Consider the following 18,048-nt stretch of genomic DNA (forward strand, 5'->3'; position numbering starts at 1 on the left):
TTTATAGTAGAACCGAGTGGGGGGTGGGGGAGAAAATAATTAGGAATAAATGTTTAAAAATATGCAAACTGGCTGAGAAGTTAGTTGAGACAGTGTTCACAGGTAGGAAGCCTCACTATGGTAGAGATGTCAATATACCCCAAATCCATCCATATGTTGAAAGTACCCATAATCAATGTTATAGATCTTTTCTTACTTTTTTTTTTTTTTTTTTTTGAGGGGGAGGGTATTGACAGTGGAGAAAATAATCCAGTTACTTAAAATCAACCCAAAAGGAAGACGAATGTGTGAGGCTCACCTTGTCCATACCATGTGGCTAGCTGACTTGGTACTGATGTCAATGCTGGGAACCAGGGTGGCAGTTGAGAAAGGAAAGTTTGGGAAAGGAGCAGATATGAAGTTATGCTTCAGAGTGAACTTTATTGGGGGAGGGGGAGGAAAGAGACTTATTGGCCATGGGGGAGGGGCAAAATCTGACAGTCTTAGGATAGAGAACGATATGGAGAGCACAGAAGAGGCAGCACAATGGGGCTTTGAGGGGGAAGACAGATTTCCTTCTAGAATGGGGGAGGGGCTTAGGAGACAGCTGTCAATCATAGCACATTGGGAGCCTGAAGGGAGCAATGTAATCTTTAGCTACCCAGTGGTGGGTATTTTCCCCAGCCTACCACATCTGAGTCTCAAAGCAAGAGGTCCATGATCTAACTGAGATCCGAGCAGACGGAAGGACAGACAAGAGCTAGTACAGAGCATCTAGCAGGAGATGTGTGCTGAGTGGCCATCTATTTCCACAAAGGTGCCAGTGTGGCCAGGGCAAGGGAGGCGCTCAGTGAGTCTGGCTGCTGCGGCCTAGGTATATTTAGAGAGAAGGATGGACGGTGACGCTGCATGTCATACCTACTAGAACGGTTCAGAGATCTGAGATTCACAGGCTAGGGCTGGGTGGCTGTGAGAGAAGCAGGCATCGTGACAATGCACAACTGAGCTGCGCCTTCCCACAGTGGTCATCTCCTAGTGAACTCACCTCCTTTCTTGGCCTCAGTTTCCCCTTTCTCAGAGGACTTCCAGAGATCACCTCAAATAATGCCAGGAGAGTCTGGTCCTCTCTCCAGGCACGTGGGAGGTTAACCCACGTGTAAGGCAGACCCTTGCTCCCAGGATGCAATGTTCAAGTGCATGTCCACAGCATGACCTTCACAGTGACCATAGCAACCGATACCTCCATTGGAAGTGACCCCATCCGCCCCAGCCCACCGTACCCCACCTTGCCTGCCATGTCCTCCCACAGGGGCTTAGGGGACAAGCATGCTCAGCGACACAGACATGGTCAAAGGCCCATGAGTCTGGAGACTATGAACCGGAGAGTCCAGACATCAAGGTGGATGGTACACAGTACAACTCAGTACTTGCAGCCCTAGGGAGCTGTCAGTGAGAGGCAGAGATGGTGTATTCTTATGGTGTGTGTGTTGGGGGCGGGGAGGGAAATACCTGTCTTGACTTGGGTGATGGCTATCTAGCCTTCATCAAATCCCTCAAGTGGCAGGCACCCTTTGGAACTGTGCGTTCAGGTTCCATCTGGCCGCACGCTGCACTCTCCTGGACCTCAGGAACACCGAGGTACAGAGGGCAGTTGGACCATGCATGGCCCTGCAGCACGAGCAGCGTTCAGACGCCAGCGCCGTTCTTACCAGAAAGAAATCCAGCAGTTGGGCACACATTCTGGAGGCCTCTGCCCCTCCGCCTGCCACCCACGTCTCTGGCAGTCTCTGGCAGCGGCGCGCTGCTGCCCTAGCCAGCCAGACCACCCCAAGGAGAAGCGTGAGCAGGCAACCTCAGGAATGGTTTATTTTGCATTTTATGCGCTCAACCCTGTTTGCTTTTCAAAATAATGCAGGCGAGGATGACTCAGGGGTGTGCTTGTGCAGCCTTTAAAAGCCTTAATGCTTTGGGCTGAAGCTGCACTAAATATAGAAAATATTATTAAGAGGCATTAATTACTGCTTACAAGCAACACATCTGCACTCAAATTTGGAGCAGTTGCTTGGCTTCCAAGCACAGTAAGTTCCCATACTACGCATGTTGGTTTGGCCCCGAGAGAAAGCATCCCTGCTCCATTAAAACCAGGCAGTTTTGTTTAGAGAGGGTTTTGTCCATTGAACAATGCCCTCAAGGTTACTTTAAACGATAGCTACCATTTACTGAGCATTGCTAAATGGCAGGCCCTCGGCAGGCATTTTGCATAAATTACATCATTTACCCTCTGAGGAACCCTGCCGAGGTGTCTATTTTAATGCCTGTTCTGCACAGGAAATGGAAGCTCACAGGGCGAGGTAGTTTTCCTAAGGCCACTTCGCCCAGCTGGCAGCTGAATGCTGCCCTTCAGATGGGCCCCCTTATTCTTGGATTTCTATCTTCACATCCAAAGCTCCAAGTCTGGGCTCCACAAGAGCGATCCGATCCGCAGATCACTCAGGGAGGTCATCCAGAAAGCCCTCCAAGGGACGGGGCACAGAGGAAATGGCCATGGTGGCACCAGGAAGACCGTGCTCTCTGGGGTCCCTCGACGCTACTGCACCGTTGACAATCAGAAGACTGCCCTCTGGGGGAAGCTGTCTGGCGAGGTGGCTATCCAGCACTCCTGGTCTTCCCTGAGCTCAGGGGACACAGGGCTGGAGAAGAATGTGTCTGGTGGGTTTGAGAACTGCCCGCTGAGATGAGCAAGCCTGGAGCACCAATGCTTAGCTCCTGTGCTTTGCTGTGGATCTTCAGTACGGCTCTCAGGCCCTTCCTGAGATCAGACTTCTAAAAAAGACTGACCGGTTTACCCAACTCCTTGTCCACCTCAAAACAACTTCAATGCAGCATTCACGCAAAAATAGGCATGAAAATTCAGAGCGGTATTGCTCTCAGTAGCTACAACCCTCAATTGAGCCCTCGGATAAACGGGGTCAAAATGTGGCTCGTCCATGTGAGGCAGCCTCGCCCACTCACTCCAAAATTGAATGGAAGCAGCTTCACACCATATAGCCTGTGCGGAACCCAAGCTAACTCTAAGACATGGCTCCCAAAACGCCAGTTACATATCTGAAACATCGGGGGACAGGCAGACCTATAGACAATACAGACTAGAGGCTGCCAGTGTCTGGGAGGGGAGGGGCGTGGACATGGAGACTCCCGGCCCACAGGTGTGAGGCTCCTCTCCGGGGCGATGGAAACATAAACAGAGGCAACGGATGCGTAACGAAATGCCCCCAGACAAAGCGTGGGTGTGACAGCAAGCCAATTACGTGTCTCTAGCAAAGAAGAAAGCAGAATGCAAATTCCCGAGGGATCCCCCTCATCCTGTCTGGTAAGATAGGTGTGCACACTTGACTGACAGGGCTGCCTTTTCCAGGCCATGTGGAGGTGGCAGAATGCTGGGCGTGGCGGTGCCTGGAGTTCACGAGTGATGCTCCACAGACACTCCTGAACTTTCCCGGGGCACCTGATGGGGCTCTGAGAGCTGCCACTGAGACACTGTCTGCACCCAGCCGTGGGAGGAGGTGCAGGGTGGAGTGCCATTCTTGGGCATCCACCGGTGGCATATGTGGCAAGGTACACGGGGACCCTTTGACCTGGTCTTCCTAGATCACCAGCAAAGGCCCACCTCTACCCTCCACAAGGAAGTGGGAGGATGCGTGCCTCGGAACAGGCTGCCTGTCCCCAGCGGGAATTCTGAGCATTAGCTATGACTGGCCACCTGCCACCTGTACCCTGCCCTCTGTCCTTTGGAAGCAGAGGTGGCAATGAAGCTGCCCTAAGCAAGGCTCTGGGCCTCCCCTGCACTCTAGCCTGGAGGCAGAGCACTGTGGCCATACTCAGGGGGAGCTGGTGGCGCGTGCCGATGAAAAGGATTCCATGGCACCTGTTGTAACCAGCTGGACATCAGGCTGGGAGACTGGCTGCACGGTCTATCCAACTCTTGGCGAAGCCTAGAAATGGAGGAGGGCATACAGAAGCCTCAAGCCCTCTGCAGGGCCATTTCTGGCTCAGAAATTAAAGGTGCCATCCCCAGGTTCAGTGTGACTCAGTGGTCAACAGCTGCTGTGGCTTGAGAAAACCATGGGCACAGCAGCTCTTCCAGGAGGGACACAGGGCACAGGACATAGGCCCCACCAGCTTGAGAAAGCCTGACACACTTTGCCTTGCATCTCGCTTTGGGTAAGAAGTGAAGCAGGACTTTGGTTGCCAGCGGCCATTGCGCCGTGTGGCAGTCATACCTTCACCCGAGGGCAGCTCAGACCAGGGTAAACTTGCTTCTCTTAGGGCCGCACAGTGGTGCTTTCTCTGTGGGCCTGAGGTCTCAGGACTGACAGGACGCTTGTCCCGACATACACGTCTCTCTCAGGCAGGCGCGCTGTCAACCACAACAGCATACACTACCATCAAGAAATTTGAACTACTTTAAATAAAATAAAAAAAAAAAAAAACAACTGACAATGGGAGGAAGGTCTTCCAAAAGGATGAGCACCGTTTTGGACGAGAACCATTGACATTAAAAAAAAAAAAAAAAAAAAAATTAAAGTCTGAAAGCCTGCCTATGGTTTCTGTCATAGCTAGTAACTTTATTTCCCTCATAAAAGGAGAAGCAGGACTGTTCTCCAGGACTAGGGAAAAGGACTCCCACTCCCCCTCTTTATTTTTCCTGCCTTCCCTTCTTATTTTGGGGAAAGTCTGTGTGACCCAGCCTCATCTTGAAATCCCAGGCTCGGGGTGCCTTCCGTATTCCCAGAAGTTGCCACATCTGCAGACAGACTTCAGGCGGGCTTGCCTGGCTCAAGAGAGGTTCTAGAGAGGCCTCTACAGTTCAGTGGTCCAGACTGGCCTGCCCCCTCTTCTGAAGTCACTGTAGGTCTGGAGGATGTGCTCCTCTGAGCATCTCCTGGGTATTGATGTCTTTTTGCAAGGCATAATCCCATAGGTGATCTAGTGGAGCATTCTCTGGCCCTTGGCAGGAGGGGAGCCCCCCCCCCAACCCAGAAGAGCAGGTAGGGGTCATGCTGCTGTTGGCCAGTGCTGGAACTGGAATTCCCATTCCTCCCCTGAGTTATTAGGCTGTGGTGAGTGCGGCCTGTTTGTTGGGGGAAGGGAGAGCAAATGGAGCTTCTGACAGGCCAGAACCCCAAGGCTGTCTGGCTGGATTAATTACTGGCCTTGGGGTGAAGGCCGGGGGGGGTGGGGTGGGCACGGAGTGGAGTGTGGAAGTTGGGTTCGGAGGGTAGAAGGATCAGGAACGCCCGAGAACCAGCTCCAAGGGGCCGCAGAGCCCTTTTTCTGCCCTCTGGTTTCAGCTGTCCCTGGGATACCGACTTTGCCCTCATACCGGTGCACTGGAAGAGAATGTGTGCCTGGCACCCAGAGTCTGTTAGACTGACCAGAGGCGTGACCGAGACGGGGACGATGATCCATGAGGGAGGTGCTGGCATCTCTGGGGAAGGGGCAGACCAGTGCCTTTGGAGCCAGCACTTACTGCAGAGTTCACACTGGCACTCCCAAGTTGATCTGGAGGGCAGAGAAAACCCCGTCCTGGCCCAGATCTCCCTGGTTGCTTCTGTCTCCAAGAGCAGAGTCCTCTGCTGTTTGTTTCTGTTTGTTTCAAGACAGGATTTCTCTAGGACAGTAGTCCCAGCTGTCCTAGAACTCACTCTGTGGACCAGGCTGGCTTCAAACTCACAGAGATCCGCCTGCCTCTGCCTCTCAAGCGCTGGGACCAAAGGTGTGAGCCACCCACCCAGCTGTCTTGACCTTTTCTATTAAGTGGAAGTTTTCTCAGGACCCTGCAGTTGCACCCTGCTGTTGGCTACCGCCACCCTGCTGGCATCCTGGAAGCCACACTGCCTCCCTTAAAGAATGCTCACACTCCTGGCGTGCCACGGGTGCAATCTGGTTCTGTCTCACCCTGGCCCACTGAGGAGATGCCTCCTTCCCCGTGCAGTCACTCTGGTGTCATGAAGCAGGATGCGCATGGGCCTTGGTCCACTGCAGCGCTGTCTATTTCTCAAAGTCCTCTGCAACTCCCATGATCCCAGCCTCGGGAAGAGCTTCGGCAGCACAGTCCTGGCTGCTCACATGTGCCCTCTGACCCGGCCTACACAGACCCTCCGGGGAGCTCAGCCCCTACATCCCAGGAGGCTCTGCTTACACGATGCTCTAACTTTTGTTAATGAGTCAGAACCAAACTCCCATCTGGCTCTAAACTTCCATAAAACCCCACTTTTTTTGGGGGGACGATGGTGGTAAATACCAGGATTGGCTTTTCTAGCACAAAAGCCATTTATAATTTTTACGAACTAAAAGACACTAGAAATTGATATTAAAAAAAAATTTTTTTTTTGTAGCGGTAGAAATTAAACCTAGGCCCTTATGCCTGCTGTGTGACCAGCTTCAAGCTCCTGCTGCCTTGACCTCCCTACCGCCCCGTGACCCTGATGGACTGTATGACCTTGAACTGAGAGCCGAAATAAACCCTTTCTCCCTCGGTTGCTTTTGTCTGAGTATTTTATCACAGCAACTGGAATAGGCACTAAGTGTGACTCTGGGCATCAGGAAGCTTCACAACTTGCTAACTGCAGGAGCAGCAACTACAATTCACCAAAAGTGCTCACCAGAGCTCTTATGTTTATTTTATGCCATAAAATAAACATAAGGCAGATACCTCAAAGACACCCACAGGCAGTAATCATTAGGGAACCACAAATTAAATTTAAAAAACATCATACATTAAAAACCACGGCACACTCCATGTCCTCAGCCATCGCAGTGACTGGAATGCAAAATGCTGACAGTGCAGAGGGCCGAGAAGGGAGCCAGCTGGAGCGGGGACATCAGAGAAGAGAAGAGCAGGTTTTTATGGTTGTTTTATGGGGTTTTTTTTTTGGGGGGGGGCGGGAATTGGTTTTTCAAAACAGGGTTTCTCTCTGTAGCCCTAGCTGTCTTGAAACTCGCTCTGTAGATCCGGCTGGCCTGGAACACACAGAGATCTACCTGCCTCTGCCTCCTGAGTGTTGGGATTAAAGGCATGTTCCACCAACGCCCATCGAATAAAACTTAATCTCATGACCCCACAGTCCCACTCAAGCCTTACCCGCAAGTCTTTAACTCACAGCGGCTTGACTCGTAATAAACGACCCAAATGTACAGCCAGAGATGAATGACAAACATCCGGTGCAGGATGACCATTAGCAACTACCAGATGCAATGGTCAGTGCTTAGAAAACCAGTGGGTCTCAGAAGCATCCTGCTGAGTCAGTTCCTGAGTCACTTTTTTTTTCCGTAAGAAACTCTGGAAAGGGGCTGGGGTGATGGCTCGGTTGGTAAAGGGCTGGCTGTGTAAGCATGAGGACCAGTCTGATTTCCAGAACCCACACAAAGAGCTGGGCATGGTGGCACACACACGGTATGCTGGGTAGGCACACGAGGTACCCAGGGCTGTGTAGGCAGAGACCGGAAGATTCCTGGGGCTCCCTGGCCAGCATCCTACCCTAGTGAGCGAGACCCTGGACAATGAGAGACCCCACCTCAGGAGGCAAGATGGACACTCCTGAGGACCAGGGAAGGACATGGATGGACAGAAACATTTACAAGCCTCCTCCTAATGCCTCACACAAACTCAGGGAGACACATCTATTGGATGGTGTCCAAAAGTAAGCCAGCTGTGGACCAGGGTAGCGGAGCAAGTGACACGAGGGAATGGTCACGGGAACCTCGGTCTTCCCGATGATGACAGCAGCATACAGGTTTTTCAAAACACATCCAGTTGTACACTTAAATGGGAACATTTTATTATGCACAAATCACATACAAATAGAAGTGATTTTTTTTTCTTTTAAATCCAAAAGGAAACAGGATTCTTAGGAAATCCTACGCCTGGCTGAAGCACTCTGGGAAACCCGGTGGGCTGGCGGCCTGACTTTGCAGCCCACAGGATGGAGATGGCTGTGGGTCTGGGAACCCAGGTAGAATGAGGTGGAATGACACCCGTTACCTATCGTGTTCTCTGGGTCAGGGTGGGAACTGGGGGGGGGACGGGACACCTGGACAAGAGCACCAGATTTCAGATCCTGCAGAATCAAACACTAAACCGGACATGCATTCCATCATGTGGAGAAAGCTGGAATCCTCTCCCTTCCCTCCCCCCATTTCAAACGTGATAACAGGGCCTTACCAGACAGTTGCTTGACGGCCACAGGTCTCACCTTGTAAGGAGTTCTGCAAGAGAAGAGCGAGCGTCCCAGTGAGTGGCAGCCAGAGGCACTGGCTGCTGCCAGCGATAAGCTGTCCCCAGGGAGCTTTTCAATTCAGCGGCTCAGCTTGGTGATTTGTTTTCTTTTTCTCTTGAGGTGCTGGAGCCTCAGTGGAACTCCAGGCCCTGCACATTCCAAGCTCATGCTCTGCCACTGAGCTACACTCCGATACCCCTTCCCCCCAGTCTGGACTGAATTCTCTCACTCAGATGCATCTAATTTTTAAAACTGTATCGTCTAACTGAAGCTCCTTCATAATGTTCCCCGTTCGATCATAAAGAAGCAAATTTCTGCCATCATCAACATAATTAAGAACCAGAGAGACAGTATCAGGTGGGACCAGAGGACCCTGACATTCTTGCCCACATCTATCCCAAACCAGTGCAAACCGGCTCCCTCCGGCTTCTGTCGGAGCTCACAGGTCTGTACTGGAGCCACTTACCCTGTCAAAACCATCCCCCATTATTCAGGGGCCTGTCTGAAGCCATGCAGGGGACACTGGTTGTTTGGGATGGCAGGGAAAGGCTTTAAACTGACAGAAAGACCACTGGTTAGGGGCAGGGACAGGCTTCTGAGACCAGTGGAAACCAGGCAACAGTGCTAACTGATCTCAAGAGAGATCGGTTGATTGGTTGAGGTTTTTTTTCCCCCCCCAATCAACCATTTAGCAGAAGTTGTAACCTGATATGTTCCCTACAAGGCAAGAGAGACAGAGCCTGCAGAGGTGCTGCATGCAGGATGTGAGAGTTCACACCCCTGACCCTCAGTCTTACAAATGACGTTAGGAAGACATCAGAGCCCAGGGACTGTCAGGCCTGCACTCGCTCATTCACTCATGCTGTTCTGTGAGCCCACTGTGGAAGGAGCTGGCAGTGAACAAGGCCTAAATGGTCCTATGAATGGGCAATGATGTCCCATATTCAAGTGTGGGTTTCTGAAGGGACAGAAACACTGTTATGCTGTCTGTCTTTTTGCCATGGTGCTTTGGTCTGAATGTAACCAGCAGGCAGATGCCACTGGCCAGACATAAAGAGGGCCTGGCCAGAGACCACAGGCATAGCTTCCTGGCTACATTTCATGGCCTCTTGCTTAGTCCTGGCTCCTGGTTCCCAAATCCTCTCAGCCCAGTTCTATAGAGCCATTGACATGTCTTCCGGGACTGAACACGCTCTTGGCTCCATCTGAACTGAGTTACAGCTTCCTTGATCTCTTCCTCGACACTGTTGATATAATGTACCTGACATAACCCCCTTCCACTCTGGAGGTGATAAATGGCCGTGGACTTTCATTGCGTGTCTGTTCTGCGTTCTAACTGCTTGGGCACTGGGCTTCCTTTCCAAGTGCCTCCGGATGCAAGAGCCTGGCGCCAGCTGGGCATCTCCGTAGGAGGCATGTGCACTGAGCAGAGAGATGGCTGGATAGCCCTCCTCTCTGGCACCCTGCTGCTTTACCCAGCAGAAAGCTGCATGTCTCACAACTTGGCTAAAATCGGAAAGCGAAGATGTGTTTGTGTTATGTCAGAAGTGTGCGGTGTCAATTCTGGCCCTCTCCTCTTTCCATATGCTGCTCCATATGGCCCACTCTCCTCACACCATTTAAGCATCTGTTCCCCTTTCCCCAGCAAGACAGTAAGGGCAGGGTCCAAGCTGCAGCACCAAGAGATGGACACTGCTAAACCTAGAATGTTCTTTGGTCTGAGAAAGGAGCCAGATGGGAGAAGGACCTCTGAGGGCAACCCAAACCTGTAGCTCTGTTTGGCCAGGCTCCCATAGGTCTGTTCTCGCTTGTTGGCTCTGAGGAACAGGCCAGCTCCAAATGAGAGCAGAAGCTGACTGGCCTTCCATCTCACCACTTTGAAGCAGGTGCAGAGAGAGAGCCAGAAAGCATGAATCTGTGAGAGATGGAGACAGCTGCCCTTCTGACCAGGATGGAAGTGGCTGGCTAGAAACCTGTGAGACTAGTCATGGAGAATCCATTCTGTGAACAGCAAACAGGATCCAAGTGTGTGAATGAGAGCTGCTACCTACAGCCAGGTCCCTTCCCCCAGGAGCCTTCCACCAGTGGGAGGCTGGGACGGGGTGGGAGGTGACCGTGTCCAAGCAGAAAAGCTGCATGGTCTTCAGAAATGAGGAAAGTTTAAAAACAGGGACACAAGTCATCAGGCAGCAGATGAGGCCACCTAGAACGGTGGGTGGGGGTAGGAGTGGGCCTGTGCTTTTGAGGAAGTGGGAGGGGGGTCACACAGATCACAGAGGCTACCCTGTAACCTCTGGGAATGGCGCCACCTGGGCTCAGAGGGCAGAACTTCCAGATCACAGCCCAGAATGGTCTTGGAGGTTCTCCTCGGCATGTGGTTCTCACCCCGGCTTCTCTGCACTCTAGAACCCTTTGCAGAGATTTCCAAAGGTCTGGATCAATAAATCTTAGAGGGGATTGTGGGTAAACCTGGTCCCTTTAAAAGAACTTGCCAGTCTCAATGCACAATAGGGGATGAAAGGCGCTGTTCAGCTGACCTGGTTTATACTGAGCCACCAGGGTGGGCGAGTGGACACGTGGGCAACAAGCATGCCCATAGGTCAGGAACCCCCAAGGAGACCAGGATGGGAGAGTTCCAGGCCACATATGTCCCAAGAGCCACATGTCTGGCACAAATGGAGCCTTCAGCACACAAGCTCAGAAGGAGATATTGAGTCTATTCCGGACAGGTGGAGAAGCTGGCAAGAAGGGATGAGGGAGACGGAAGTGCAGGAGGATGTGGAGACCCTGGAGACAGCAGGCACTGTCTACCATGCCCATACCTGCTACCTCCCCAACTCCATGCACCCACACAGCATGTGGTCACCAACAGACCTCGGCCATTTAGGTCACAAATGGGTTGTCCACATTCCTGCTTCACCCGGCCTTCTCCGTACCTAGCTCTGTCTCCGTAGCCACACCTCTGTAACCCCAACACATGGCACCAGACACCCACCCAGCCTTATGCATCTCCATCCCTCTGCGCAGGTGAGACGTGGTTTTCAGCATCCCACAAATGTTCTGCACATTCGGGCTTGCGGTGGTGGTGAGGAGGTTGGGGTGGGGAGGTGTGGGATGTGGAGGGATAGAGGGTTGGGGGAAAGGCACATGTGTGTGTGTATGTGTGCGTTGTTGTTGTTGTGTTTTTCTTGTTCAGGAGGCCCTGGGGTCAGATAGGCGATTGTTCTCTGTTCCCTGAACAGTTTGAATCTCTCTGCAGGCTGAACTGTTATAACCGAATTCAGCAAAACCTACATGGCTTGGACCCTGCTTACACAAACAGTGCACAAGTTTGAGAGAAATCCCAGCCCTGACGTGGCCACTTTAGGATTCTGGGTGTTGAGGTGAGGAGCCACTCAGTCCCTTCCTCCTGATGGAGCTCTGGGTCAGGCAGGTTAGAAATGACACGTATGTGACAATCACTGGAGTCTTTGGTGAGCCAATGAGCCATGAGCCTTGGGGGAGTCTGGATCAGTGTGAGGGCCGGTGGGTCTGCCTGGAACACTGACTTCCGGGGGCAGGATGAGGGGACAATGGTGTCATCCTGTGCTGAGAATTGATGAGGATCCCTAGTGTGGGGACCTGGCCAAGGCCAAGCATCACGGGTAACAGTTCATCAAGACAAGAGAAAGCTCACTGGGGTCCCTCTGATCTGTGCGCAGACCTTTGACAGCAGGAACGAGCTATGAAGTTCCCACGTGTCTGAGTGTTCAGGTTACCCATATCAGGTAAGGAACCCCTCAGGTGCGTGGGTGGAGGTCCCGAATGGACCTCTCTGTGAACTCAAATATTTCCCTGCTTACATGGAACAACCAAGGGTGTTTGTTTGTGGTGGGTCTGCCTGCTCTCTGCTTTCTCCTGTGGGCTCAGAGCCATGGGTTCATGGCAGGGACCGTAATAACCAGATTGACAAAGGTCCCCAAACCTCCCTGAGGCTTATGGGGTAATGGTGAGGAGGAGCAGAGAGGATCCTGAGGGCCATCTTCCAATGGCTCATTGTCTACCCCCATACTCTCCTAGAGTGTATTTAATGATTTGTGTGATTGTGTGTGTGTGAGAGAGAGGAGGAGGTCAGAGGACAACTTTGTGGAGTTTGATCTCTCTGTCCATCTTCACGCGGGTTCTGTGCTTGAGCTCATGTCGTCAGGCTTTCGTACCCTTAAACAGCTGACTCATCCCCACCAGCCCCAGAGGCTGCATTTTAAGTTCTATTTTGCTGAACTGCACATACGACATGGAGACTCTAGGGACACTAGGGACTTCCCAGGCCACCTGGAAGAGTGACATCACTAACTCAAGGGCCCTGTTCCACGTCCTCCCTGAGTCTACAGATAACTGGCCCCAGCCATCCTACTCATTTTCACGAGTGCACACGCAGCCACTGGCTACCCTTGACCTTCTGTGCCCCGGCCTCCTTCTTCCTACACACAGAATGTTCCAGGAAGGGCTTAAGTGGGGAGACAAAGTCCTCAGGGATCCCTGGTCCTCCTACAAAGACTCTTCAGGCTGGAGCTAGCCTAGTCCCCCGTGCGTCGGCTTCCCTGTCTGCACATGGCCTCCTCACAGGGGCCCTGTTGAGAACTGGAGCATGGTTTCACAAGGAGGAGGAGTGCACGGAGCCTCCTCCTCCTGCCTCCCATCTGCCTCTTCCCGTCTCCGCTGAAACTTTCACACTTTTCAGCAGTAGTAAACAAAACCAAATTGCAAGCTCCCCGGCACACGTGGCATGCAGAAGCCCCAGGAAGAGCCGCTTACCGCTCTGAGTTGGCAGGCATGGTGGGGTCGATGGAAACCATGGCGTCGTCTGTGGTCAGAAGGGAGATGGTGGTGTTCCTGCAAAACACAAACGTCAGCACTGCCCCCCCCCACAAAGCTTGCACATGGGCCCCACGTGACAGAGCCCAAAGGAACCAGGACCTGAGGATTGCCCACCAGGTAACCTTGGCTGAGGGGAGGCAGGGCCAGCTGGCTCTTGTCAATACGCCCTTCCCCGCCTCAGTCCCCCTGAGCAAATCAAGCGAAAAGGGCAAGTGTATCCGAAGAGCCTGTTAATTCTTCAGTAATTTAGAGTGGGAATTGGAGCAAGGCGAATTTATTGAGTCGGGTGGTTAAGGAAGCTAACTAACCTAGATCAGAGACAGGAGGCACCGCCTACCTTGCTGCGTCTGGGCCCCTGGAGAACCGCCCAGAGACTGTCCCAGTTCTCTCCCGAAGAGCGGACTTAAACAAGTCCAAACCGGTCTCCTCCCAGCCTCTCATCCAGGGGCTTCTAGGGAGCCGTCACCTCTGCCAAGTGAGCTGAGCCCTCTGGCCCTCAACTGGGAATCTTTACCATTGCATCTTGATTTGTGTCTATAAGGATGAGTGCACTCTTGTGCGGGAGAATGAGGTCAGAGGTCAACCTCCGTGGCATTCCTCAGGCACCGTCCACCTTGGATTTTGAGACAGGTTTTTCTTCCTGGGACTGGAGCTTGAGATTCAGCATCCCCAGAGGGCTGTGAATCTTTCAAACCAGCACAATGGAAACGACACCCTGGTCCCACAGCGTAATGTTTTACAGATCTTGAGCCACTGAGCCACGCTGACCAAAGCTGCCCGTGTGGCGGCTGCTCTTGCGGCATTCGGTCATTTGCCATAGCCTCTGGGATCAGGCTTCAGCTTCTCAGTGGCTTTCCTTGCTGCTTTGTGAAAGGCTTTCATCATCCTTCTGTCCCATTCACCTCCACTGATCCTGACCCGAACTTTAAAATTATCTCCATCCAACGCCACTCCATCTTTAGATGCTAAAATGGGCCAAGTGTCCCTTATCCAAAATGCTCAGGACCAGACGCATTTGAATTTTTTTTTTTTTTTTTTCAGATGTTAGGCTACCTGAATATACGGGATGTGATACTGTGTGGAGCCGACCCGTGCCTAAAAACATAAACCACGCATTTCACTCTGCATTTTGATGGACATATCACACCAGGTCAAGTGCAGCATTCTCCACTCTCGGTGCCAGGTCAATGCTAACACTGTTCCAGATCTGGGAGAACTTGGGATTTGGGGTTTGAGAACTAGCGAGACTCAGCCTGTAATTAGAAAATCCCCATGCTAGTAGAGGCTTTAGGAAAGCCTTTAGGAAAAGACTTTAGGGAAGTGTGGGGGGATTTTGAGGATTCTGTAGGCTAGGCGACTGCTTTTAACACATCTCTGAAGCCGTCGCATGGAGTGGGTTAAGCCTGCGTGTAGAATGCTGATGGGGACAACGCCCCTGAGGGCAAAGGCACTTAGAGTTATTTGAGGCCTGGGCAACTCCAAAACAACTGCCTCCCTTCCTCAACACGGAGCGAACACGTGGAAGGGGAAACCCAGCTCTGAAGATGGAGTTCGACACGGTGGCTGGATTCTGCTGCTGGATTCCTGTGGGGTTCGCTTCACTGATTTGAGGGAAATCACAGCAGAAGCCCTGGGTGGGGGAGACTCCTCTGCCCATGAACCCCCACTTGCAGCTTCGCCCTTCTCTGGTCCACTCACCTAGGCAGGCCGGTGGCGATACAGAACAGGTCCATGATGTCACTGGAGTTGCAGTACTTGCTGAAAACCACCTGCAAGACATGGAAGCCATGCTGGGGAGTTGGCTCAGTGAGCAACGTGCATGTAAGCAAGCATGAGGACCTGAGTTCAAGCCTCCTTAGGACTCGTGGACACAGCTAAGGGTTGTCATGTGCTTCTAACACCAACACCGGGGAGGCAGAGACAGGAGGATCCCTAGGACTCACCAGTCATCCAGCCTAACCTACAAGGTGAGCAGTGAGCGTCAGGCCAGTGAGAGATGCTGCCTCAAAAAACCCAGGACGTATGGCTCCTGAGGAGCATCACCTAAGGCTGCCCCCTGGATTCCCGCATACATGCGCACCCATGTAGCCACACACACATGAACACACTTGTGCATGCACAAAAAAAAAGCACAAGAGCAGCAGCGAGGCAGCAGAGCGGCAACTGGTTTCCATGGAGATGCTGGGCTCCATGCACCCATTTCCTCGCTGTTCGGAAATGATGTTTACTTTTCACAACCTCAGGCTCCGGGTGCCACACGGGGCATCTCTTCATTTGGTCGGCGAACGTGGGCTGTAGAAAAGCTTCATTCCTTTGTTAGGTGAAAAGTTGCCCATCTGCTTCTCCATGCCTGCAGGGCTGGGGGGGGGGGGGTCGCGTCTGATACAAAAGTGAGGATGTCGTTCCAGGGTACAGAGGCAGGGCCAGTCTCTAGTCACCTCACAGAGTTGTTATGGGAAAATGAAATTCAAGTTCATTGATTTCTTTTTTTAAAAAAAGATTGCCTTTTAGTCTTGGGGGAATGAGGATCTGGGGCCGAACGACCAGATCTAAGGTGGGAATCAAAACGACAAGGCAACAGCTTCGAATCGCTGGTGTCGAAGCAAAATGTGAACGGGTTGCGCTGTGACTCTGATGCCGCCAGCATCCAGCCCCGGCCCTGCAGGTTGGCAAAAGTGTCTCCTGCATCAGCCTGGTCTAGACCCACAGCCCTGCTGTGAGTCTCGGCTCTTTTTCACTGCTAATCATTTCATTTTATTATTGTCACCAATCCCCTCCTCGTGCATAATTAATAAGTCTAACTTTATCGTAGCTCTCTTTTTCCCTTCCCTCGATTGTACTGGGGATCAAACCAAGAGCCTCTTACATCAAAGCAGAGTCGTCTGACACTGGGCTACGGTCCCAGGCCCCTGTGCGTCGTATGGCCCAGAATTGAAATCCTCCTTCCGTCTCCAGCTCTGGACTGCGGGGATCACAGACACCCCTTAGCCCCGCTTTCATTCAACAGACATTTCCCTTGGATGCTTCTCCCTGGATCGCTGCGGTAAATGCCCTTTAGTCCCTGTGTATGGGGGAGGACCAGGCTGTTATCTTTTGATGCGCGACGTAAGTCTCTCTTAGCTGAGTTGCTCCTTTTTCTACTCAGAAAGAGGGAAATATGGCAAAGAGATGACTCTCTCCCATGAACTTGGCCTTTCTGGGATGAAGGCCATTTCCTGCATGCTGACAGGCCACCAGTGACACAAAAACAGTGTATTTGTTCATGCCTCACAGATTCCACCCTTTGTATCCACACCGTGGGTGCTAGCCATGGTTTGAGTCATCCATCTGCACCGTCCCCAGTGTCCAGAGCTCCCTCCTGAGGATGCCATTCTGGTTGTGCCTAGACTCCTCCCTGGCTCATTTCCTGCCTTGTCCTGTCCCTGTCACGCCCCTATGTGGTATATCACTTTTCTTTTTGTAGGCTTTTTGCAGAGCCCCTCCTAGCTCCTGTCACCCACAGGGAAGCTCCAAATCCTTGCTAGGTATGTAGGGTCCTGGGGCTTGTCCTGGCCCAGCCAGGACGCTGGTTTCTGGTTCCAGCCCTACGGACGCCCCTCTCCTAGCCTTCCTGCCCTTTCTTTATCCTGCTATCTGCACACAGTGGCAACATCTTTGGTCCCTACTATCAGCAGGGTACACCCTTACCTGGTGCCAGCCTGGCTTCTACTATGAGCACCCCTGGCATGGGCCTCTGAGCCCTGGTTTATGCTGCAGGGTTGCTGGCACAGCCCAACCCGGAGTCCTGCGTTAGCCTGGGGTTCTAGCCATCCACCCATCATGGCAAACAAGGTCTTTCTTGTAGCTCATTCTGCCCGTGAAGTTTGGTTTTTGAGGTCTCACATGTCTATGAGCTGGAGATGGGGCAGCAAAGGACGGAGGCATGAAAGCCCCTTTTATGATTGATCTTGCTGGGAGACTTCTAAGAAAGAAGAGGGCGGGGATAAGAGCTTCTTCAAAACCTGCAGTCAGAGAAGCAATGGTCCCTGGCCAGCTCAGGGGTGCCATGCACAGGATCTGGGTGAAGCAGGAAGCTCTACAACTTTGTACTAGGCTCACAGGGAGCCTCTGAGGGGTCGGGGATGTGGTGCCTCTCCCACTTCTTTGGGCCTCAATTTTAAGTTCTGTGGGATGGGCCCACAAAGGCAACAGCTGTCATTAGTGATGGCTATTGTTCCATTGTCAAGATTTTGTGATTTTGAAGAAGTTCCGAGGCCACAGTGAAGGACCACACTGGGAACTGCTGAGCCCTGAGAGCCGAGCCCAGGAAGGCCTCCATGCCCACCTCCACAGGCTGGGGATCTGAACAGGATAACCAGGACTCCTATTCACAGAGAAACAGCCTGGTGAAGCTGCCAACCACGCCCAGTGGAATTCACCGCAGAGCACACTGAGCCCCAAGAAGATATGACTTGTGCAGTTTTAGCTCCACAAAGAACCCCTCTCATTTCTTCTTAAGCCATTTTAACACACTGGTAGGTTTTTTTTTTTTTAAGCTGAAACATTTTAAAATAATATATATTTTTTTAATTGCCATCTCCGTCTCCTCCCCAGATTCAGAAAGTTGTATTAAATAGTCTTTCTTTTCCATGGCAATGGGGTTAGCTGCTTGTATTCCTCTGGAGCAGTGGGCGACTCTCACAGAGCCAGGGCTGCCACATGGGGTCAAAGCTTTGAACTTCCTCTGGTCGGGGGTGGAACCTACTTCCTGGGGGTCACAGTCTTTCCACTGAAAAGAAACACCTTAGCTTCTGGCATGTCAAGAGCCTTGCACTGTCCAGGCAATTCTGAGAAATCTGTTTGCCCAGATTTATAAGGACTGCTGATGAAATGTGAATGAAAGAGATTGTGTGTGTGTGTGTGTGTGTGTGTGTGTGTGTGTGTGTGTGTGTGT

The 18,048-nt window shown here is 52.1% G+C and overlaps 1 protein-coding gene across 3 annotated transcripts in view; it reads right to left on the reverse strand.

The window, feature by feature from the left end:
* The window catches only part of Pde9a (phosphodiesterase 9A), an 83,494-nt gene that overhangs the window by 39,650 nt on the left and 25,796 nt on the right, over positions 1 to 18,048 (reverse strand). For all 3 annotated transcript variants that reach the window (XM_055607123.1, XM_055607122.1, XM_055607121.1), the window contains exons 2-4: positions 14,814 to 14,884; positions 13,053 to 13,130; positions 8,204 to 8,247 (exon numbers count right to left, since the gene is read on the reverse strand). In XM_055607123.1, coding sequence (XP_055463098.1) covers positions 8,204 to 8,247; positions 13,053 to 13,130; positions 14,814 to 14,884 — 193 coding nt within the window. The remainder of the gene's footprint in view (positions 1 to 8,203; positions 8,248 to 13,052; positions 13,131 to 14,813; positions 14,885 to 18,048) is intronic.

Source organism: Psammomys obesus, unplaced genomic scaffold (genome assembly GCF_907164565.1).
Source record: "Psammomys obesus unplaced genomic scaffold, mPsaObe1.curated_primary_1811, whole genome shotgun sequence".
NCBI lineage: Eukaryota > Metazoa > Chordata > Mammalia > Rodentia > Muridae > Psammomys > Psammomys obesus.